Source organism: Cottoperca gobio, chromosome 17 (genome assembly GCF_900634415.1).
Source record: "Cottoperca gobio chromosome 17, fCotGob3.1, whole genome shotgun sequence".
NCBI classification, from domain to species: Eukaryota; Metazoa; Chordata; class Actinopteri; order Perciformes; family Bovichtidae; genus Cottoperca; species Cottoperca gobio.
This window is the reverse complement of record NC_041371.1, coordinates 17,076,758-17,101,762: the sequence shown is the minus strand read 5'-3', so window position 1 is coordinate 17,101,762 and position 25,005 is coordinate 17,076,758. Positions and strand designations below refer to the sequence as shown.

At 41.5% G+C, this 25,005-nt stretch overlaps 2 protein-coding genes across 2 annotated transcripts; both read right to left on the bottom strand.

Moving 5' to 3' along the window:
* Nucleotides 1–1,835: 1,835 nt before the first annotated feature.
* Nucleotides 1,836–21,715, bottom strand: LOC115022210 (E3 ubiquitin-protein ligase MARCH6-like). The gene is made up of 26 exons (XM_029453153.1): nucleotides 21,466–21,715; nucleotides 20,291–20,390; nucleotides 19,822–19,895; nucleotides 19,532–19,675; nucleotides 19,087–19,159; nucleotides 17,865–18,045; nucleotides 14,955–15,189; nucleotides 14,538–14,599; nucleotides 13,791–13,823; nucleotides 12,706–12,757; nucleotides 12,561–12,619; nucleotides 11,199–11,279; nucleotides 10,848–10,916; nucleotides 10,624–10,698; nucleotides 10,289–10,423; nucleotides 10,053–10,172; nucleotides 9,132–9,232; nucleotides 8,815–8,952; nucleotides 8,464–8,656; nucleotides 8,025–8,094; nucleotides 7,747–7,928; nucleotides 7,517–7,651; nucleotides 6,611–6,700; nucleotides 6,333–6,465; nucleotides 5,566–5,701; nucleotides 1,836–4,960 (listed from the first exon to the last, which is right to left on the bottom strand). The coding sequence occupies exons 1-26, from the start codon at nucleotides 21,482–21,484 to the stop codon at nucleotides 4,876–4,878; spliced, it is 2,775 nt and encodes a 924-aa protein (XP_029309013.1). The 5' UTR covers nucleotides 21,485–21,715; the 3' UTR covers nucleotides 1,836–4,875.
* A 92-nt stretch (nucleotides 21,716–21,807) lies between these two features.
* atpsckmt (fATP synthase c subunit lysine N-methyltransferase) lies at nucleotides 21,808–24,263 on the bottom strand. Its single transcript, XM_029453154.1, is given in 5 exon segments — nucleotides 21,808–22,261; nucleotides 22,684–22,734; nucleotides 22,894–23,031; nucleotides 23,674–23,925; nucleotides 23,927–24,263. Coding segments are annotated over 5 exon segments (696 nt in total). The 5' UTR covers nucleotides 23,960–24,263; the 3' UTR covers nucleotides 21,808–22,039.
* Nucleotides 24,264–25,005: the final 742 nt, after the last annotated feature.

Below are 25,005 nucleotides of genomic sequence, written 5' to 3'. Positions count from 1 at the left end.
ACTGAGGTAATAAATCACTTCACTTTTCAGACACGGAGGTTGCCGCTTAGTTGAATGTGAAAACCAATGGGAACGGCTATGTGCCGTCGACAGTTTTCACGGTCCAATACACAATCATTTACTTCCCCGAGTTGGGAGAAAGTAATTGATAAGAACTGAAGCCTGAAAAGGTCACACAAATAATGCATTAGTGAGACTCAGGCTGTCACAATATGTTGATTATAAAGCATTTGAACTGATAACGGTACCTTTACTTTCTCTGTACTAACAAAAATATAATTTCAGTTGTAAAAACACTGTTCAAACTTATCAATAATATCAACATTGTTATTTATTATCTGCGACCAGCAGCTCTATAGCTCGCTCTGTCGACAAAAGTTGCCCCACTCTTTGTGGTGCGATGGCCCTTAGGTCTCGACCCCAATTTCCTGATTTGGGGAGCGGCTCATTAGTGATGGCTGACACCTGGATTAAGGTGACTGCTCAGCTATATCTATGAGTAACTGAGCACTCAGTCGCTCTCTCCTCTCTTTAATGTGAATTGGTTTGTTTGGTTTATTATACCTATACATGTTCACACATCCACACTTCATTTAGATTCCGTCTATAACTTGACCTTACTTACAGAGTCATGTGTGGTATGTGCTGTCACAACCTGGCTCAAGGAAGGACACACATAACTCTTTAAAGTTCACCAGCACATGTGTGAATAACTATATACTATATAGTATATATATATATATATATATATATATATATATATATATATATATATATATATATATATATATATATATATAGGAGTAAGAAACTAAAGACAACCAAAGTCCAAACAAACGAATCAACCTAGAGAGGAGAGAGCGACCGAGTGCTCAGTCGCCCATAGATATGAGCAGTCACACCGATGCAGGTGTCACCCATCATTCCTAATGAGCCGCTCCCCAAATCAGGAAATTGGTCTTGAGGCTTAAGGGCCATCACAGTGGGCCACGATATTCACCCTAGGATGCTAAAATTTGGCATGGAGGTAAATTGTTTGAGGTTGTGCTTGTGAATGCATGAACGGTTATTGTATATTAGACGGTACCCTTAACAGTACAAAGTGCAGTACTCAACCCCAGCTGTCACAAGCTCTTCTGCACTCATTTTACTGCACATGGCCACCAATGCTAACTGATAGGCCTGTGGGATTCCCTCACAATTTGCAACAATAAATAAATAAAACATTAGAGCGCTTGCTCGAAGGGCCTCATTGATGTGGAAGATCAACATATATTTAATATTCAAAGATCTAACTTTTTTTGGCTTTGTGTGCCACTGAGCAACTTTCATAGGAACGAGCGGGGTCCCGCCTCCAACGCTGTATCAGTCCTCTTTATACATCAATGACTTTCTCACCTCCACAGCTGGTCAATCATGGCGGCCCAATCCTTCCATGATCATTTCAGAATGTTTTTTCAGGTTTCTGCACTTTTGGGCCCATAGACCAAGTACACGGTAAAGAACCTGCTGGCTTCCTGCTGCCCATAAAACTAGGCTGTATATGTCAATGAGTCATTTCCTTCTCGGATTCATTTATTTTAATCATTTTTAGAGGGCTGTGGAGGGATAATTAAGGAGAAAAAAACATGTTTTTGTGTTACTGGAATTCATTTTTTCCCTTTTCCTTTCATGTTAATCATTTCCACACTCCTGAGACTTATCTCGTAACCCCTCAGGGGCGTCACAACACCAACGTTGGGATCCGCAGCTCTAAGCCAAACATTAAACACACATGACATTTGTTTGAGGATTATATTGTCTGCAGTGTGAAGAAGAAACTGCACACTGAGGAATCATTTCAACTATTTATTATTGTTTCATATTACTGAACCAACAATTAATAGACCTTAGATCATATACCTTTCTGTCACAGTACATGCCACTGCACATATAAAAATAGAAATCATTTGCTTGCTAGAAATTGAAATTCAAGACCAAAATCTGTCTAGCGCAGTTCAAGAAGATACTTAAAGGTCACTTTATAGCATCATATATATATGTGAGCATTCCCCACAGCAGCACTACAGCGGTCAGCACTAAAGTTATAGTAATTCACAATCCATATCAATAGAAAAGCAGTTTATGTTTACCAAACTCCTAATGAAAGTGTCAAAAACAGATACAAAACTTAAATTCATCTTTTAAGTAAAACCCATTGTGCAGTCACCACAGTGAAATACTGACATATCTTTCAGTATCAGCGGGGGGGGGGGGGGGGGGGGAATACAATGTGTTGACTGTGTTCGATGGATTCTGAAATGATTGCAAACGGTGGTTTAAAGTGAAGGAACACATGAAAAAAGCTAATCTTAATTACTACTCGACCATTATTGTCCCCCTCAAGAAAAGGATCTTAAAACACATTTTAAACATCTCTCTTACGAGTTTAGGAGCAAGAACCCGTCAGGATTCAGTTTAAAACAATGGCTGAGTTACCGTCATTGAACATATGTTAACTGTTTAACTTTTTAAATCTTTCATTTTATTGTAATGCTTTTTTTCTGTAGTGGGTTTAAGAATATAACTTCAAAATCTGAAACTTGCTGTGAAACGGGAAGGAAGTAACTTTCAGGCATTTTCTCAAGAGCAAGTGGAGCTGAGGAGGCAAAGTGATCGTCGTACAAGTGAGACATCGGGAGCACAACACCTAAGAGGTTCTCGAAAATGTAATGTTTGAAACCTTAAAACAATAGTTTGACATTTTGCTTTCTTGGGAGTCACTGCCCCCCTGCCAAGAAATAGTTCCAGTATCTAATCCCTTGTGAAAACACAAATTGACGTTTTAACAATGTACAGACAAGAAAAGACAGGTTAATTAGCGAGCGTTAGAGGCACTGACAGGTGGGTTTTGTTTGTTTACAGTCGTCTTTATGCTAAGCTAAGCGAAGCATCTCTGTACACTGCCGAGTGAGTTGGCTGTTTTCTCTCACAGTATCAGACAAACCTGAAACATGACTTCAGAGGCAGAAGAAAGAAACTCCGATTCTTCCAATCAGTGTCAGCGTCAAGCTACAGTTAAATCAGAGCACCGGCTGTGAAGAGGTAAAGTACAGAGCTCATTTTAAAGGACCTCTGTAGTCGTGTTTCCACTCAACTCACTTTGAGTACCAGGTCCTCGGACAGTACTCCCTCAGTGGAGGCAGGATTATTTCTTTTTTAAATCTATAGTACGGTTCAATCTTAAAGTACTCTTTAATATCCAACAGTAGCCTGTTTGAATAGAAAAAGTGATTATAATAAAAGTAGGGAGACATTTTTAATATTTATTCTCGTTTCTATGCATTTTTGTGGCTGTTTCTTTTCTCCCAGCCAGCTGTTACTTCTACATGGTTGTTAGCCGGCCCTTTACCCGTCAGGATATATACGCCACTAAGGATCAACCGGTTTATCATTGGTTTTTCCTTTTATTTATTTCAGGCCGGTAAATATCTGAGCAGTGTATTTTAGAGTGCAGGTGTTAACAAATGATTAGTTTTATGAAATATAACTTTAACTTAGAGGGGAAAGGAGCAGGACTGGGTTGCACCAGCTAAGTCTTTTACTAAGTTTGTGTGTAAAATCCTTCATAAATTATTAGTAAGAACTAGTAGCTAGTTTCAACCCCAGTAATTCACTGAATTAGGTTGCACCATTGAAAGGAATGTCTTAGCTGGTCAGGATTACAGTAATGAGAACACTGACTGCTAGGAAACAATTGTAGCTCCACCCAATCAAAAGCAATCGCCTACGTAAACAGGAAGTCATCGTAAATTGTTTAATGGGGAAATATATATTAAACTGCGAATCATTTGTAAATGTAGGTATGCCTTGTTTTAACTACAGTATATCTGCATACATGGACAAATGTTTTTCTTCTTAGAGTTAGTAATATTCATGCAACAGTCAGTATATTTCACTTTTTCCCCCCCAAATGAAAATAAGTGTTTTGTTGTTCATACAGTTGTTTTGAGCTGTTACAGACAGTTTAAGAGTCTTAACAGTTTATTAGCAGCACAATACTTTTTTTAATCTACCAGAATAAATATTTCTGTAAAGTCAGTGTCAGTCTAAGGGTGTAACACAGGCACAAATGTTCTGACGCTGTTTTTCCAGTTTAAATATTTGGAACCTCACTTAATGACCTCTTAATGACCTCCCCCGTCCTGTGTAACGTACCACACATTTCAGACTGGCTTTAAAATTCACAGGAGAACATCTTAATAAAAGAATTTCAATTTCCTGGCTGTTTCCAGATTTAAAAAATAATAATATTTTTCCATATCTTTACTTCAAAAGAATTCTCAGGATTATCTAACAGCTCACTCCAGAAATATAACAAATGAAATTCATGAAAACACGTCTAATAAAAACATAAAAAAAAGAAAAGAAAAACCTAATACAATCACAATGCTACATCATGTATGTCCCTCTCTATCACTGACAACCTCCATTTGATGAAGGGTGTCATTTGAGACCAATGTGTCAAAAACGTCCCAATAAGAGACACTCAGTGTGATTTCAGAATAAACATTCAAAGGGAAGCACAATCTGAGGTAAACGCTATGCTCAACTGACCTGACTTCAACTCAAACCTATTAAAAACAATATATAATTACAGCTTAAACCGTCAGCTCCGTTGAAGACAAAACACGGACACATTGAACAGGATGGACAGTCAACAACTTTGAGGTTCTGCTGAATTTCAATCATGCTGTCTGAATTTTTCCACAAAGTATTTTGTCTTCACTCCTCAACGTCTCTGCCTCCTTAGGAAACAAAACAAAAAAGGTTTCACCACAGGAGCTGATGACAAGTCTCCGTGCTGGGCAGAGCGAGTCGGCTACAGCGGCACATCTACGAGGACGTGCTGTATGAGGAGCTGGACATCCTCCTGCCCGTCTTACGTTCATAGTTCACCAGTCGCTGCCCAACCAGGTATCTGGAGGAGCAACAGCAAAGACAAGCTTGTTTACAGATCATTTGTAATGTATTAAACACACACACACACACACACACACACACACACTTCTTACACTGATCCCTCTTTAGTGGGCACTTTTATTCTCAGATTATATGTACAGTAAGATGCTTTCTTTTTCATTCTCCTCCTTCACATTGAATTAGATGTTGCCCACATGTATCCCACAACACTGTGGATCCTTCTCCCTTCTTGTCATCATGCTTGTTTCTAACAACATTCAGCTTTTTAAAAAACAGCAATTAGACCCATCCCCTGCTCTGACTGTAGCCTTTCTATCTGCTTTTTCTAACAGTCGCACTCTACGGCCAATAAAATGAATTACTAAGAATACATTCTACATTCTGATGCTTTTCTTTTTAAGATACAGAAACAGATTTTCTGCTTGCAACTCTTTTTTAATTAATATTTACTGTAGGAATTGTTAATCAATGTTAATTATCAGGGTATATATGTTTGACACACAGCCTTACTGACCACTGACTCTGGATCAGTAAAACAACATGATTGGAAATCAAACATGAAGCTTCTTTGCCCCCAACACTTCTATTTTGTTGTGTACTGACTTGTCGTTCTTGATGTGTTCGTAGAGGCGTTTGAACTGTCGTATCTGGAAGAACAGGATGGCCAACAGTATGACCACCATCATCAGGAAGGGATAGATCCTCCTCTCCACCAGCGTCTGCATCTCTGGCTGCACACCTGAGAAGGGAGGGAGGGAGGAAGACATAACTCGAAGAACTGATGGAGATTTCAGGTAACGGAGTAAATGAAAGACTTAAAAACGATCAACTGCGCTTTGGCTTGCACAAAGGCTAAACTCCTGATTACCAGCAGCGCTGCGAATCCTTTGTTGACTCGTTGTTTGAATGCAAGTGTTGTCTTTGAGTCAACACAAAAACACCTTTTAGTCTAATCTAAAAATGTTGCCTTGGGTGGGCTTTGCATAAAAAGCACTTCTCAAATGAGGAACAATCTGCCTGCGCTGCGGCCTGATGATATCTGAGTGTGTGTGCTACATCTGAGCCTGAATTTTATCTGCTCCAAGTTTATAATTAAGTCTGTACCCAAATTACCATAAGGACCAAATTAAATTTAAGTTTCCACTTGGGTTGTCAGCTTTATCGACGCTCAAAAATGAAGGCACAATTCCCATTGCTAATTCCTACTAATATAACTGTGTTTCAACATAACGAGCTTTCAAATCCATCTTTGACCCGACTCACAGAGAGTTTGTGATGGCGATGAAGGAAGCCAGAATCTCTGTTCTTCCTTTACCTTGGAACTTTCATGCTCAACCGAGACACATACATAAGTATACCGAGCGACTCACCCAGCAGGGGTGTAATGCCTTTAGAGATAGTGTAAGGCACACTGAGAGACAGCAGCAGGACGCAGATGACTGGGGCGGCCAGCCCTCGCACGATAAAATGAAGGTCGATGTTTCGGATACCGTTAGCGTACACCTGCAGGAGAGCGAGAGAGGGGGGGGGATAAGTTATTTGTGTCAGAAAGATATATTTTACGTTTTGTCATCTGTACAGTGTATTTAAATGTCAGTGATCCAGTTTGTTTCTCGATTAAAAGGCGCCAGAAGGATGTGAGACTGACCTGCTCGATGACGGTTTTGAGCCACCACTGAGGGCCCATCAGTGTGATGGCAGCAATGATTTTAGCATGCAGCACGCCCAGGGCCCAGTCCTTCCACACACAGACAAACAAAGCAATTAAAAACAAAGACACAATGAGGTTCGTCTCAAACGTTTGGGATGTGCTCAGCATCACATCTCAGAGTCATGCGTCTGCCAAACACGGTTTTTGTGTCCTTAACAAGTACACTAAATGCCAGCTGATATTGTTTGAAATGTGTTGATACTAGTGCCATTAGATTTCAATAGTGGTACTAACATTTTTCCATAACTTACTTTGAGAAATTAAAAAATTTTTCTTCTTCTATAAAACATTTTATTCCTTAAAGTTCTCAAATGTCACGAACAGCCTTGAGAAGAAAAGTGTGTAAAACTGGAAAACATTGTATTTCAGTCAGAAATATGAAATCAAAGAATAAGATCTGACCTGACATTTAATGTAATCTATAGTTTGCAGCAGTAAAAGGCCTATTAATGACCTGATTATGGTAGATTACATGGTTGTAATATGTTCTTGCTCTATGTCTTATTAACAATGTGCTGTTGCTTATGACTGGCCGAGATCACTTCTGTTGCCTGTTACATTGTTAAATATCACTCTTACAAACCAGTCTTGTTCGTGCATATTCCTTAATAAGAAGGATCCTAAAGTGTGCAATTTAATTTAATGAATTCGGCTGGATCTTTTAAAAGGGAGAATGTTAAATCATTAAGTAAGTTAAAGTAACATTTTACTGATTTATTTCTGTCTGCCTGTCTTTGACGCAGCTCCACAGAGAACACTGGGCACACCATAACAGTCACACTGCTAAATAAATAATCCATGATTTTCTCATATTCACACACATACACACTCCATAACTCTAACCTGCCAGGGGTAGAAGAGAGGCGTCTGGTCCAGCTGGACTCTGAGAGGGGCAACGATGACCAGCTCAAACAGCAGACCCAACAGCAGAGGAATCACCCCGGCTAACAGCACGGCCACCACAATGGTCTTTAGGATCTGTTTTCACCAAGACGTCACATCAAAATAAAAACATTTTCCACATGACACAGAGAGAGCTTATTGGTTTGGCCATTGGCTGGGCGAGACGTTACCATGAGGGTCCACTCGTGGACTTTGACCATGATGATGGTCCGTCCCTGAGGCATCCAGGACAGCATCACGGAGGCGGCTCGAATGGACAGCCAGCAGATGTATAAACCGCTGGCCGCTGTGTACAGCTCATGAACCATGGCACTGCCCATCCAGAAAGACATCAGCCAGCGCCCCGCGCACACTGGCAGAGAGGAAGAGGAAGACAGGTGAGAATGGAGGTGTAAAGAATGAAATGAAGGTGAAATGCAGAGAACGCCGGCTTGAGGCCACAACTTACCCGGCAGTGTGAGGCAGATCAGACTAGCCATTAACAGCGTCACGCACATAAAGACGACCAGCAGAACGATCTTAACAGCCAAAAAGAAGAAAATAAATTAATATCAGCACAGTGGCAGGATATGACTATGTGGCGGCTACAGCTCAATGCAAGACTTTTTTATTGCCACTTGGAATTAAATTAAAGACCATCTATCTGAATCTGTGTGACGTTAATGCGAGAGGCATTTGGTAAATCTTTTTTTTAAAGAAAAAGTCAGAAAAAATCAAAAAATCAAATCCACCTCCAAATGTCTGAGCATTTGTAAGACTTTCAAAAGATTGATTTAAGACATTTTAAATACAGATTACGGCCTTATTTTTAATTTAATGCCTTTTAAGACTTTTTTAGGATCTGCTGGAACTCTGATGCATGATATGAATATGAATATGAATTTCACCTTGAGGGGAAAGTCGACAGGCTGGTGGTATGACTGGAAACCGATTGGACCGCCCTGCTGCAGAATGGCCTGATGGGCAGCGTGAAGCCCCTCCCCCAGGCCGGGGATCCTGTTGTTATGGCGACCGGGAGGGTTGTTGTTTGGATGATCGTCATCTTCTTCGTGGTCCCCCAGAAGGTAGGAGTGAAGGTCACTGTGGGGGAGCCATTGGTGAGTAATCATTTTTGTCTTAGATCCAGAGTTGCAGTGTGTGTGTGTGTGTGTGTGAGTGTGTGTGTGTGTGTGTGTGTGTGTGTGTGTGTGTGTGTGTGTGTGTGTGTGTGTGTGTGTGTGTGTGTGTGTGTGGCCTACAGCATGTATCCAGCTGTGAACGTCCAGGCGTGGACGAGGCGTTTGAGCCACTGACGAGTGTGGCCCTGCTCCAGCAATGCCGGCAGCACAACCTGAAGCAGCAGCAGCTCCAGTGACAGCTCGCTGACGGGGGCGTCGCTGCAGAGACGACACACACACCAAACTCAGTTGTTTATCATACACCGCTGTATCGAGAAATGGCAGCTAATTTTCTCTAGCAGCTTCCTGTCTTGGTTATGCCTGAATAGACAGAAAATAGTCATCTTTGGCTTTGAGATGCCGACAGTTGAATGATAATGTAGTGTTGTCGTGAGTACCTGTAAAGCATGACGTTGTAGGGCAGGAAAGTTGGGAAGAACAGTTTAATGATTCTGATAGGAAGCCAAAGCATCAGCAGAACTATGGAGCCAAACACCACCTGGAAATACACAGAGAAGAAACAACAACAACAAATCAATGTTTGTTAATAGACATGTAAAGTCTCTTTAGACTCTCTCTATACTCTACATTACAATACAATCCCACTCTGCCATTATCACTTTCATTCATTTCTAGCGTCACTTTATCTGGTCACGTTCCTCGAGTCGATCTGTCCTCAGAGGCTGTTCTCTAGATGTCACTGCGTTTCTGTCATTCTGTCTGTCACACCTACGATTGCACGACCCACCACCTCCCCATCAGCACCTTGTCCCTCAGGATGATCCAGGTGTTTCATCTGCTGCCTCCCCTACAGCCCCATCACCACCGTCTAGACTCCGGGGGGGATTCTACCTTATCTCCTAATTTCATTTTTACAGAGGATGCATCACATCGATGGAGTCTCAATGCCAAAGTCTCTCAAACCTCAATAAACATCATTATACAATGTTATGTGCCTCATTTTGTCACTTTAAGTATGTTTTATGGCAATTATTTACAAGTCAATTCACAGACATTTGACATGTGTACTCAATTTCAATGTGACGTAAATGTAACAATGCAAGTGTTAATCTACTTATAATAACAAAGATATGTTAGTTGGGATAATACAAGATCAATATTCTTTGAGAAACTAAACTAAATCTACTGATGATAAAACATTCTGTAATGTGCAGATAAGTCTGTAATGTATTGGTAAATGTACTCGTCTTGATATGACAGCAGCATATTTAGCGTCAGAGTAAACAGAAATCTTGGCATCATCTCGCCACTGAAGGTGAGGTTTGGGATGGAACAGAGGAGGAGAATCCTCTACTGACCACAGAGAGTATGAACCTCCGCAGGTGTCTGTAGATGGGCAGGTGGATCATCTCTTGGACTGGGTTGAAGTCTGGATCGTTCAGGTTCCTCAGGAACCACAGCACGCCGGGCCGGAGCACCTGCAACCACAAGGACATGCGAAAAGCTTGAGATTTTAAAAACTATAGATGGTTCGTGTTTTTTTATACACAAAGTCGGAATACATGACTGTGACTGGCCAAAGTGCTGCACTGACCTCTCTGAGCAGAAGGATGAAGGAGGCGAAGTAGAAGACGTAGACCATGCCGACCAGCCAGTGGAGGAACATGGTGGTCCCGGGGGCCGAGTCGAAGCTCTGTTTCCTGTCTTTCAGAGTCGCATCAAACATCTCCTGCAATGAACATGTGCTTTAATGTGTGTGTGTTTGTGTGTTTAATACCAAAATTTATTTTTAGTTAGTTTTTTTCTTTTCATTGTTAATGTTCATCAAGTCTCTCGGTTACATGTGAACAAACTGCATCCCCATGATTATCATTAAGGGTCAGTGCATATCAACGGAATATATGGAGTTCATTCTGCTCGTTGTCTCACCAGCGAGCAGATGTCAAGCCACCAACCACAAATCAGCGGAAACAAGCCTATCTCCATGACAACCAGCAGGGACACCTGCGACATGTAAAAAGAAAAAATACAAAAGTAATTTAGTTTCTGTTTTCATAATTTGTTCCTGTAATCATAATTTACTTAATTACGGTTTCGCCTGAGAGCTTTCCTAGTTTGATACAAAAAACAAAATAGATAGAAACATAATTTACCTTGACAACGATGTAGCAGACACCCAAGAGACGTCTGGACCGCTGGAACTTCACTAATGAAGCAAACCCCTGAAGGACGCAAGTTAAGGTCCAACACTATGTTTTGTTTTTAAGTTTAATTAAGTATTTTATACAAACTCCTGGAGCCTTCACGGACCACTGATCTAACCTTTTGTGTTCTTGTATGACAACACTAACATTTGGTAAAGGTGAGGAACTCCATGTGGGTCACTTTCCAAAGGATTTGGGTTATACACTATATTACAGAAATATGAAACAACTATGCACAAAACTCACAAAACAAACAAACAACAGTTATATAAAATCCTTTGTTTGGTACACGGAGGATACGTGGCAGACAATGAGAACTCCAGCCAGGAGGATGTACCCCAGTATGGTGGTGACGAGGCCATCAAAGTGTGAAGCTTTAATCTGCAACCAGATATAATATCATAATCACATAAATACAGTGGCGGGCCGTCAGGGCCAGCAAGGCCTTCTCTGCTGGCCTAAACATCATCAGAATATACATTTAATTTTTATATATTTTTTCCACAAATCTGTATTAAATTATTCCCCATAGTCTATTCTCTTCCTTTCATAGCTTTCCTCTTGGTTGCGCTGCTTCCAGCCTCAGATTGAGATTTGGAGGTCTGGCCTTTATGTTAGAGCTTTTATCCAATCATATTTCAGCCATGATGTGTTGCCAGGGTCCACGAAATCTGCCCTTAGGCCTTCAGAATCAACAGTGCGGGCGCCTGTCGCTTAAAGTGAACGGAGACAAAACTGTGGCGTTAACCAATCAGATTTCAAGTTGGCGACACCGGGGCCAGCTAGAAGGCGTACGATAACGTCAGCACGTGCACGTCTTTTGATTGGATACGCACTATTGAGAGGCAGAGCTATGCAGAGCTAGCAAACTACTTGAACGAGCTAATTTAGATTTCTACAAGCTGTTTTTTTCAACCCACAATGGCTGAAGGAGGACAAGAGGTTGATTTGGTCGCAGATATAATTACAACGCCATTTTCAAGACAAACTTTTCAAGAAAAGCTAGACATCGTGAGAAGAGAACGGCCAATCCCCGATGCTAGCGAGCCTATCACAGGGTTTGTCCGCCACTTTCAAATCACTAACTACGAGCGGTACCCCCGGCTCACAGCCTCCGAGAGGCACTGCACATTGTACTGCTGGGAATGCCTGCTATTTACAACTGATCGATTTGGTGTTTGGAGCCACACTGGGTTTGGAAACTTGAGTTGTCTAACCAAGGCAGCAGCGAGACACCAAAGCACGGCTGGGCACTTATAAGCAACAGTGCTTTGAAAACCTTTGGGACACCCGAGTGGATCTACAGCTCAACGAACAAGTGCGCAGGGAAACGGAGCTCCACAACGAAAGGGTGAACAAAAATAGGGAAATGCGGATTTATTGATTATAAATGCTTCGGAAATATTAATATACTCTGTTGTACTTGACTATGTTAAGGTGATGCAACGCCCGGTTACTGCGTTTCTGTCTAAATGTATAGTTTCTAGAGTCCATGGCGTCATAATGATGGTATTAAGAGGTGGAATAATTCAGGTAGGACTGTGTAGGACATCACTGAAGGCCTAGGTGGGAAATGCACGGCCCACCACTGCATAAATACCATCACTGCATGACAAACCCATATACTAGTAAGGAATTAGCCCCCCCCCCCCATGTACTTACATAGTCTTCAAAGCCAAGTCCAACAACGGAGAAATGGCCGATGTGGTACGGGCAAAAAGCTAGAGGGAGACACACAGGTTAAGTGATAATCTGTAGTTTAGTGAGAATATCAGTACGTCATCACTATATGGCATGTTTAACTCACCGAAGACCAGGATGAAGAGTGTGTTGAGCGATACCACCCAGAACACATGCTCCTAGAGACACACACACACACACACACACACACACACACACACACACACACACACACACAGGTCTCTGTCAAAGTTTAGCAATTTCTATGTGTAAAGCAATGGAGTCTGTGCATCATATCAACACATCTTCCATTGATGTTGTTAAAGGGAAATTCCTGTATATAGTATTTCAGCCTGGCATAAATGTGGCCGTTGTACATCTATGGATATTTACATGAATCATTCTGAACGCTTCTCTCTCAGACTGACCCAAATTTAACACAGTAAGTAGTACCATGGAACAACTATTATAAGTGTTTTTTCATATTTTTATTGTAGTTTTTCTACCCTATATTTATGTTTCTTGACTTTTTCAGTACTTCAGTGCTTTTATTTTTATTTCCTCTTAATATGTTTATTGTTATACACCAAGGCAAATTCCTTGTATATTGAGAATATGTATTGTCGTATATTGAAACCTTCTTGGCAATAAATCTCATTTTGATTCTGATCGACAATCGATCGTTATTTTTGGAACCTGAGTACACAGAGGAGGAGCTAAATCAAATGAGGAAAGACGAAGAATGTAGTCAGAGACACATTTTATATGATGGAGTGCAATATGTGTGACTGTGTCACTACTATCTTGTTATACATTTTCCTGGACCCACTATGGTGGAAATTACAATGGTAACGTTAGATAAAGGAAGTAGCCTGCAAGTTGCCCCAGGCGTAGCTCAATTAGGCACAAAGGCTGTTCCAGAGCGCTACTTCCTGTGTTGACTTTGGGTCAGACTCAGAGAAAAGTGTGGAAAATCGTGTTTATTTGGAAAGCTGTGGGAGGCTTGCGCAGCTTGCCTCAATACATGTTGTTTTCTGCACAAATCAGTGTTTCTCTATGAGAAAGGTTGCAAGTGCAAAGTTACAATCCAGTCTTGAGTCCCGATGGCCACATTTATGGAAAATATGCTAGGTTGAAATATACAGAAATGTCCCTTTAAAGGCAGACTTGAAACTGTGTTTGTAAAAGTAGAAAGAGGGGGTGTGCACTTACCAAGAAAACTAGGGAGCCATCCAGCCCCAGCATCTGGGATACAAACAGAAAGCAATGTCATAATCAATCAAACTTTATTTATATAGCCTCTTTGGAACAAATCAAATGCACTTCACAGTGTTTTACAAGCGATTGACAAACATTTGCATGTTAAAGGTAGTTAAATATGAATAAAATAAATAAAACAAGTCATAAAGACCAACAAAATAAATAATATGATAATAATAATAATAACATTTGTTCATAAATTATAAAGCCCTACATAAAAGCCAGACTAAAAATGGTCGGACTAATGTTTCTTTATAATATATATATATAAAGTAAATGAACAGGCTACTAGTTTAACTAACTAACTTGCTGCTACTACCAAAACATCTGCAACTTCTACTAATACGATGAAGATGACAATTATTGACATGCCAGCTAAAAACAGCTTCACTGGAAATGGCAAAAATCTAGAGAGCTGCTTAAACACACCAAGATATATATTTCTTGTCACAGAAGCTTTTTTTTCCTATGGCCACTCTGAAATCGTTGAGCTTAAATGCCAAGTGTGTGATGCTGCATCTTGACTGGATCGTCTGCTGTGTGCACTCTTACGATTAAAATGTAAACAAAAATTGTTTAAATCTGTCATTACAGCTATGGTCTCCCATGTTTTTAATATCAGTTAAGATTTGAAAATCCTCTAGTGTGCACCAGGCAGGGGGGGGGCAGGAGACAGAGGGGCAAAAAATAGATTCCCACCCTTTCCCAGGTCAGCTCCTCTGCTGCGCGGTCCCACTCCAGGGCGTTCCAGTTTAAATCTTCTGCAAAGACGAGCAGAAAGAATGAAACAGTGAGCAACACCCACAATGTGCAGTGAAAATATGCTTCTGTGGCTGCATTACCATGTAGGTTGCTTTTCCTTGCCATGGTTTAGGTCTATTTATTCCTTTATAGAGGAATGAAAACACCAGTTCACACAAAGCTATACATGTACTCAATCTTAAACTGGCCAAAAAAACACGTAACATTTCTTTCACATCATAATTTAACATCTTTATTTACCAAGAAAGAGTTGTTTCAATCCCAGTCCACAGTAGAGCTGTGGGCACTTAATTATATGTAGAGAGCTTGTAATTCTTGTGTGTCACACTTCTATGTTTTTATGTCCACACTGACCTTGTCCTCCATTATTGACATCAGCAGCATCCTCTTCCCTGCCTTCCTCATCGTCCTCCTCTTCGTCTTCCTCCCTGTCGTCATCCTCATCGTCAAGTTCGACCTCATCTCTGTGGTTGCCAGCTTCATGTGGGTTGGCAGGGGGCAGCCCGCCCGGGGCGGGGTCTGCAGGGAGCTGGGCTTCTGCGGCGTCGGCAGCAGCCGGGGCGTTGACGCCAATGTTAGCACCTGGAACCTGTAGATTCATGAAATAACCAAAAGACATATTACAGTTCCTACCCTACAGCATAGCCGGGCGACAACTTTGTGTCTTGTAACTGAGATAATTCCGTCCTGAACTGTATCGCTCATTAACAATAACTAGAGCAGGAGATTGACATAATTTGTCCAGCACTTTTTTACTCATTTGCCTGTGTGTAAACACAAGACAAATGTCAGGGCTAGCTTGGCACTTTCGGTTGGCACCAAGGTGCTTCTGGAAAACCATCCGGCACCTCAGAAGGGGGAAGCGGGGAACCATCCAAGCTGTGTACAGCAAGGGTGGGACCCTGCTGACTTTGACTGAGAAGGTTATCGAGCGGTGGAAGGAGCACTTTGAGGAACTCCTGAATCTGACTAACACGCCCTCTATGGTAGAGGCAGAGCTGGAAACTGATGGGGGATCGTTGTCAATTTCCCTGACGGAAGTCACTGAGGTAGTCAAACAACTCCACAGTGGGAAGGCCCCAGGGGTTGATGAGATCCGTCCAGAAATGCTGAAGGCTTTGGGTGTTGAGGGGCTGTCTTGGTTGACACGCCTCGTCAACATTGCGTGGAAGTCTGGGACAGTGCATAGGGGGTGGCAGACCAGGGTGGTGGTTCCCCTATTTAAAAAGGGGGACCAGAGAGTGTGTATCACACTTCTCAGCCTCTCTGGTAAAGTCTACGCCAAGGTACTGGAAAGGAGGGTTTGGCTGATAGTCCACAAAAAAAACGGTCTACATGTGTTTTGTGGATCTGGAGAAGGCGTATGACCGGGTCCCCCGGGTGATACTGCTGCGGGAGCATGGGGTGAGGGGGTCACTTCTGAGGGCCATCCAATCCCTGTACGCCCAAAGCGAGAGTTACACGGCAGTAAGTCGGACTCGTTCCCAATGAATGTTGGCATCCGCCAGGGCTGCGCTTTATCACCAATCCTGTTTGTGATTTTCATGGACAGGATATCGAGGCGTAGTCGTGGAGGAGAGGGGTTGCAGTTTGGTGGCCTTAGGATCTCATTGCTGCTCTTTGCAGATGATGTGGTCCTTATGGCATCATCGGTCTGTGACCTTCAACAGTCACTGGATCAGTTGAAGCGGTTGGGATGAGGATCAGCACCTCAAAATCTGAGGCCATGGCTCTCAGCAGGAAACCGGTGGATTGCCTACTCCAGGTAGGGAATGAGCCCTTACCCCAAGTGAAGGAGTTCAAGTACCTCGGGGTCTTGTTCGCGAGTGAGGGCACGATGGAGCGAGAGATTGGCCGGAGAATCGGAGCAGCGGGGGCGGTACTGCAGTCGCTTTACCGCACCGTTGTGACGAAAAGAGAGCTGAGCCAGAAGGCAAAGCTCTCAATCTACCGGTCGATCTTCGTTCCTACCCTCACCTATGGTCATGAAGGCTGGGTCATGACCGAAAGAATGAGATCACAAGTACAAGCGGCCGAAATGGGTTTTCTCAGACGAGTGGCTGGCGTCTCCCTTAGAGATAGGGTGAGAAGCTCAGCCATCGGTGAGAGACTCGGAGTAGAGCCGCTGCTCCTTTACGTTGAAAGGAGCCAGTTGAGGTGGTTCGGGCATCTAGTAAGGATGCCACCTGGGCGCCTCCCTAGGAAGGTGTTCCAGGCACGTCCAGCTGGGAGAAGACCCCGGGGAAGACCCAGGACTCGGTGGAGAGATTATATCTGCTCACTGGCCTGGGAACGCCTTGGAATCCCCCAGTCGGAGCTGGAGGATGTGGCCCGGAGAAGGGAAGTTTGGGGTTCCTTATTGGAGCTGCTGCCCCCGCGACCCGACCCCGGATAAGTGGTAGACGATGGATGGATGGATGGATAGCTTGGCACATTCATTAAAAGATAACGGCCCTGAAGGTTCCTTTGTGAGGAAGCATTGGTCAGACCAGGCCCACAGAAAATGTGACCAACACAGAAAACTGGCAAAGTGTTGGAGAAAATTAAACTTGCGTCACTCATTATCTTTTCACTTAATACCAAAAGTGTGTTTTAATTAAACATGTAACAAAAAATGACTAGTTTTAAATAAATAAAAAATACAAAAATAAATGCCTTATGTAATCACAAGCTCTGCTGGCTTATTATTTACAGATATGAAGAAAACTGTCAATAGTGCAATAGTGGTGGAATTACTTGGGGAAGCTGATACACTACTATCCAGCTCCGTGTGCAGGTAGAAAATAAATGTAATTTGGCAATAGGGCTGCACAATTAATCGAATATTAATATTGATTATGATTTTGGCTCCCACAATCAAACAAACATGACCGACTGCAATATTGACGTTTAACATACGTGCTCCGCTCATAGAAAACTTTGCTACCTATCGAATCAAGTGCTTCCTAAACTAACAGCGAGCCACCAGGGGGTGATCGTGATGTTTTGGTTTTTACTTTTGGTGAGCAACCTCTGAAAAGCTTTACTGAATGTTGCTGCCAGTCAGGAGTACAAGAGTAATACACAATGGAGAGCACTGAATTTTGGTGAAGAGGAATCTTATTTTGATGCACAAATTTTATAATAAAGCAGCATTTTGTCCCTAAAATCAATGAATAATCGTGATAAATAATAGTGACTCAATAATAATAAAAAATCATTGTGTGATAATATAATTGTGGCTATACTCCTGCAGCCGTAGTTAGAAACATCAAATGATCTCACCTCGTTAGCTGGTGCAGGACCGTGAGGCTGGTTAGGAACCAGAGGGGGTTGATTCTGCTCTAACCACTGAGGGGCGCCACCATGAACAATTTGCTCTCTAAGCCACACCAGGCTGATGAAGGCGCACAGCGTGCAGGTGACCACAAAACAGCCCTGAAGGCAATCTGTAAGCAGGTTTTGACTGCGAGGAAAAGTAGAGACATTATGATTTTATCAGGTATTTCACACGTTACTTCACACTACTACAAAAAGCTGCACAAAGGGAAAGAAAAGATGGAAGTGATGGATGGAAGGAGATACAGTGAATTACTACACTCTGATGACCAATTGGAGCATAACCACCTAAATGGGACTCCAGTGTACAAAACATGGAGAACACACAGATTTACAACATAGAGCAGTGGTTCCCAAATGGTGTGCCGCCGTGAGACAAATCCTGGTGTGCCGTGGGATTTTGAAACAATTAGGCCTATTGCATTTAACTGTACACAAGGTTATGAATGATTTTTTATTTACTTCAGTGTTTCCCCTAGGTTTACTGCTCTGGGCTGGATGAGGTGATTTTTTAAGTTCTCACCTTACTTTTCCTCCACTCTGTCTCTGACTGTAAGTGTGTGCGCTCGCGTGTGTGTGCGTGGTTTCGGAAGCGGAGCTCCGCCCTTCGCGAAACAGAGCAGAGGAGAAGAGAGAATGTAAATACGCAAAGCAACTGAAACGTGCACATAAATGAGATAAGTGTTTAGTATATTTAATAAAAGAGCACCTGTTCAATGTGAGAAGTGAGTTGGGAAACACTGTACTTTATCGGTACTTTGTCCTACACACTTATTTCACAATATAGAAATAATAGGTCTTATATGCTTTGGCCTAAATATAAATAAAACAATCATTAAAAAAAAGGAAATCTGTCAAAGTGAACCCGTTTTAGCCATTTGTGCATGGTGGGAAATATTAGAGTGTGACACATCAAAGGCTCTCTGCTAGTGTGAAGGAGAATAGCTAGTTTACAAGGACTAGGCTAAATAAATGTTCACAGAGTGATAACAGTGGTACTATGTGTTATAGAGGGCATTTTGCCCGGATATGAACACAGGTGTGCCTTGAGATTTTGGCTTGGTCTTTGGTGTGCCTTGGCCACAGAAGGTCTGGGAACCCCTGACATAGAGGATACAGTGTGAGAGAGAAGGGGCAAGACCAAGAGCAGAGAGTGATTCAAACTTACGTTGAAAGCATATCTAATGGCAGGGTAAGGAGAGAGCTCACAGAGCCGGTAAATAAACACTTGTAGATACGACCTGTTAGAAAGGCAAACAAATAAAAAACAACAGTCTGAGAATTCAGAGTCACAACAGATGTGAAACTAGAACCAAAAACTATGCTCTACATTCCTAAATCTTATTTGAATTGTATTGAACTCCACGCTGAAGAAAATGTGTTTTTACTGCATAAATGAACAATGCTGAACAATTCATGAATAAATGAAGGAAGACATTACTTTTGTTCCATTCTCTGAATAAAATCAGTAATTTGAGTTAAAACGCGCATTTTTTGCTGCAAATTGGGTTGAATGGTAATATTTGAGTTTGAGTTTTAATGTTCACTTTCTATTCGACCTTTCCTGAAACTCTGTTAGAAGTTAGGGGATATATAGATATGCTGAGACTTACATGCTGTTAGAGGCACTACGCCTAGCCAGGCAAAGGCAACCAGTGTGTAGTGGAACCAGTATCTGATGGCTGTTCCAACACTGGAGACCAGCCCAGCAAAGATGTCCTGGACAGGCAAGCGAGATGGCATGTCTGGAGAGTAGACTGGAAGAAAGAGAGAACGAGGGAGGTAAAAGTGAGATAGTGGAAGTGAGGGATAAAGTAGTCCTAATAAGGCACTTAGAGGAGCTAACAGCAACAAATGAATGCATTGTTAGTGTACTGATCCAATTTACTGACAAACAACTTACTTGGTGTAAACGCAAACCTGTGTTTGCATAATTCACAGTATTCTTTTCTGCTGTGTTTCAACCACTGCAGTAAGCTGTGAAAACAAAAAGACACCTGGTGAGTTTACACTTTTAATCCTATGAAAACTATGTCCATAAGTCTTGCTTCATGGCCCTGCAGTAAAGTTACACAACTTTTTTCATGTTCCTTCACAGCATAAATGTTAGGTCCCCCTAGCTCAACATAGATTTCCTTTTGTTTCTGGTTGTTTATATTGTTTCAACTATATTCAGGTACATTCCTGTAAAGTGATGTCTTTGTTAAAGTCCCTGCTGGAATACACTTCAACAACATGTGAAAGCAAATAGATTGACAGCTTGAAAATGTAAACAGCTAGCAAACATTTAAGATACAATTCAAGCAAAGGAAAGGCAAGAACAAATAATGGAACCAGACACATTTTCATGTAACTTGGGTTAATGAGCGTACCATTCCTGATGGATAAACTTGATGCTGCCCGTGCAGACACAGGGGTGGTAGAGTGGCTTGTCGTGGCTGCCCTCCGACCGACATACCCGGCAGATGTCCGCTGTAAAAGGCACACAATAAAATAATTTAGCCTACCATGAGATCCTACTCCTGAAATATTTCATTTTATTAACTTGGCATATTGCATCTATTTCACCAATAGATCAGTAATTTACCTAAATCTAAACTCATGACACACCTTTGATATAAAGCCATAAATTGAAAAAATGTAAAATACATGCAAGCTTTCTGCAGAACATTAACACTCAATAGTTTCAGACATTTACACTAAAACACATTTGGGATAGCCTGAGTAGGTGACTGACAGTAGGGCAAACTGTAATCCTTGGATTACCTGTGTCACTGAATGACCAAAATAAAATGACTATAATTAGCCCAGGGTGAAGAGCATAGTACGTGTGAGGATACCCAGAGTATGTTTTGACTGACTTATTTAGCTATATTCCTATCAACAACAAGGCGCTATATCACAATGTGTGAGCGCAGAAGTGAAAGTCTATTCTTTGTCCCGTAGCATAAATAGTGCTCATAGAACATGTGTTGTTCAAAGTTACATTAGTTCAAGAATGTCAATTACAAGATTAGAGAATATGTTGAGGATGTTAACGATATTGTATCTTGTATCAGTGTAACCTTATAAAAACGAGCATTGGTCCATTGTCAGGGCCGCCCGGTTTGTCAACGTAGTTAGCTAAGGTAGTTACCATACTGTATGTAATAACGGTTGCATTACACTTTTAAACGTTAACGTATAACTAACGTTACATAAATAGTTATGTATGACTTTAATGTGAAAACGGCCGTCTTCTATGATTTCAACGCCCATATCCCACTTGTGGTAGATGTTAGTGTTTGTGAAATCTAACGGAAACCTAACGCTGTTGACTTTATTTACAGTAGCTGGTAGCCAACGGGTGTAAGTTAATGCTAGCTAGCTAGCTAATGGGCTAGCCGTTTCTTTAATTCTGGTGAACCTTTGTCAAAGTGTAAGGAAATGAAGCGGGAATTGTAACTGGCAGTTAAAAATTAGTTATTTGAATGTGTTACAGACATAGTTAGTATGGGTTTTGTACCAGTTAACGTTAACAAGTTAATTAAGTTTTAACATTAGCTACCTTCCTCAGCGGTGTCCATCTTGACTGGCTAATAAGGCAGCCCTGCTCCACAACAGTCAGGCCAGTCAGTCAGTATAAAAGCGACAACTGCCAACTATCTACATGTAACCATTTCAAGTTAGTGTTTAGTTCACGCTTCTATCTTAGACGTGACCATACGTTTCGGAGGTATATAAAGCTTTTTTACTCCATAGTACATCAGCTAGCGGTCAGGACATGCTCAAATCCACAAAGTGTGGTGGTGCGGTGTTTTCACCACTAGATGGCAGTCAAGCGCAATCAGCCAGCTTGACAATTATATGATTTTATTTATAAATACACAAGCCTAAGAATAGGACACAATGCAAAAGGTTTTCTGTAGAGACCATACAATGTGTGGACAATAAGAGGACTGGAGCCCACTGATTTTACCATTACTGTAAGCACTCACCAAGTGTCAATCAGTTTATTTTCCCTTCCCAGTCATTTCAGGCCCACCCCAGAGTAGAAATTGCGTAGATTTAGAAGACAATAAAGAGATCATCCCAGGGTTGCAGCGCATAATGACAACTTAACAACAAGATCTGAGTTACATTTATGTGTGTGACTCTGGTGTGTCCTCGTGTTCTGGTGTTGTCTTCCTTGTCATTCCATGTTGCAGGTGCGATTTAAATGCCTTGGCATCGTACACCCACACAGTGTCTATGCCCTCCCCGGCCGTATGTTCAGGAACCCAAGTAGGGAAGGGAAAGCGGCAGGCCACCACCTTGGCTGAGCTTGATAACTCGCTTGCCAGCTTCAGCTCCAGCTGGTCCATCTGCAGATATAGACAGCAACAATCAGATTATCAAGAGTACTTACTTGCTTGGCAGATTAAATATAAAGTTTTTAGGTGATGCAGCGATTACTGGAGGTCTTCAGCTCTTGACCCAACAGAGGAGCTGATTATATTTGATTATATTTGATATCTCTCTCCAGTCAACTGAATGATGACATTTTATCTCCAATAATTTATCAATTCAACACTGATACATTCAACTATTGTACAATTTGATACTGTCAGTTACTTACTTAAGGAGCTAGCCAACCAGAGTGACTGGCCACTGACTTTATATACTTTACTGTTTTAGAGACTTGCATTAGCACCCATGTCATAAATGATAAGCTAAGAAAAAACAATAACTATTACTATATATAAATATTACTAAAAAATACTGTAGGAAAAAGAGAAGAACTCACCATCTGAGGGACTCCAAATATGACAACATTGGAGTACTGAGCAAAACTAACCTAGCAAAAGAATCAGAGAAAAAAATATGTTTAATGTTTTAATTTTCTTACACACCTGCTGTCTGTACCAAGAAGAACACAGAATGGTAAAATAAATGCATGGCCCCAAAATGTGGCCAGGAGTCACTACATACTTTACTATAATCATGTATCACTGACCTTCCACAAGTCGGAGATGTGGAAGGAGGTGGAGCGGTGGACTCCCTCTCTCAAGGCCTTGTAGCGAGAATACCACACCAACCAGGGGTTAAGTTCAAAGCCTGATGCTTTAAAGCCATACTTAGCTGCTGCTATCACCTGCAAGAGGAAGGAAGACAAAGGGACATTCAGTGTATCAGCAACAATGTACCACAACTGTAGCAGCAGTTGGACGCAAAGCAAGTCTGGTAATAGTTTGAGAGTGTTATCTGTAGTGTTCCTGCAGCACATCTCATAGATAAAATGTCAGTAAGACTGGTCAGTACTGAAATATTTCCCCCCCTTAGGTGTCCCATTGCTGAACTTGGAATGTGTGTAAGTAGTGGCTTTTTTTTGTTTTTACATAGGAAGATTTCATGGGTTGTTAAAGCGAAAACAACAAATCCGAAAATGCATGCTTGGTAAGAAATGGAGGCAAGATATTCCAAAAATATGTCATTTGAATGCAAACTCGCTGAAAATGCTGTTCTCACTCTTGAATATGCATATTCCTGCTTTTCTTTGTTTTATATCATATTAAACTAAGTATCTTTGGGTTTTGGACTAACAAACAAGACATTTAATGACAGATGAATGATTGTAGTTGTTTTGGTCTCCGTCTATTCTATTTGAATGCCCTAAAGGCCAGGGGGACCCTGACACTCAGACTCAGTTTACTGATATAATCAGCATAATCATCTATGATGACTTAATCTCACTTTGTCTCTGGTATAACACAGGGTAAAAATATACAGCACGTACTATCCTTCCGTCTCCGCTCCCAATGTCCACAAGGGTGCCCGATCTGGCTCGCAGCACCCGGAGGACATTCTCCACCTGAGTTGTGGTCGCTGGGACGAACGGGAGGCAGACTTTTCTCAGGGCAGGAGCGAGAAACGGAGCAGTCACTGCGTACAGGGCGACCAGCGACCCTCCCAGCACCCCCGTTACGACGAGACCGAGGAGACTTCTGCTCTTTTTCTTCGTCACATCACTCTGTAACTGTCCTGCCGCTGCCTGAGTCCAGAAAAAGCTCCTCTTGTGACATGTTGCTTTAACGGAAACGCTGCTTGTTATAAATACGTAACTGTAGCTGAACTTGAACTGCATGAATGACAGCTGGGACTCTGCTATAGGTTAGCTGATCATGCTAGCTACCCAATGCAAATGTCATGAATAAAATATATATTATTCAAATCGCACCTGCTCATTGTGCTAAATCAGAAGTGCAAAGCAAATTAGTATAAATCAGAGAATGAGCTACAGAGAAAGTCCTGTTATTCTACCATTCAAAAAATGACCTGTGCATCAGTCTTACAAGTCCGACAGGATGACAACGATAAGCGCACGTAGGTTCCTCTTTGATTTCGTTCCCACGTGAGTGCCGTAAATAGAACTAATTTAAAACAGAGTACAAATAAATGCACACGCACACATTGCATGACAATACCATGGGGCCATGCAGAGTAAAGGAAAAAGAAGATGTTTAATGAAATAAATAAATAGAGATAGCCAGGGATAAACAACCCAGAAATAAACGGGACAAACTAAATTGAAAAACTGATACACACAAATAAGCAACAATAAATACTCCCAAACAAACATAAATAATATATAAATTGTCACAGCAACAGAACATACACATTTCAGTAGCCCACTGGGTATCATATTTGTAAAACAGTATTTTGCAACATGTTTCTTTGAGTGCTGACTTCACTGGTATGACTAGTATGTCTCCATTATTTGCCGTCCCTGATAAAACTGTATTTTCCTATTTGATTCTGGACCTTTGCTCAACACAAAAACATTGTTTGTTTGAGGAAAATGGCTAACCTAAGAGTTGAGACTTTGTTCTTGCTTTGATGGTGCAATAATGTCCAAATATAGGAAACACTATGACACATCTTTAATTCATAAAATAATCTCAAATATGATGCAGTCTTTCATATGTTCTACACCAGAGATGAAACAAGGAAACAAACAAGGAAAATAAGAAACTGTAGTGAGGCATTAGAATGGGTGGGAATTAAATGATCTCAGTATGTGTGGATATAAATCCTTCTTTCTGTTCCTGTCAATCCTGACAGTTTATTT

Bases quoted from the DNA above. Each gene is read 5' to 3' on its own strand.
- LOC115022210 (XM_029453153.1), bottom strand. The intron at 14,600-14,954 runs GTCAGTGTGGAC...TCGTCTTTGCAG, and splicing joins TGTCAATAATGGAGGACAAG to AAGATTTAAACTGGAACGCC. The intron at 13,824-14,537 runs GTGGGAATCTAT...TTTGTATCCCAG, and splicing joins AGGAGCTGACCTGGGAAAGG to ATGCTGGGGCTGGATGGCTC.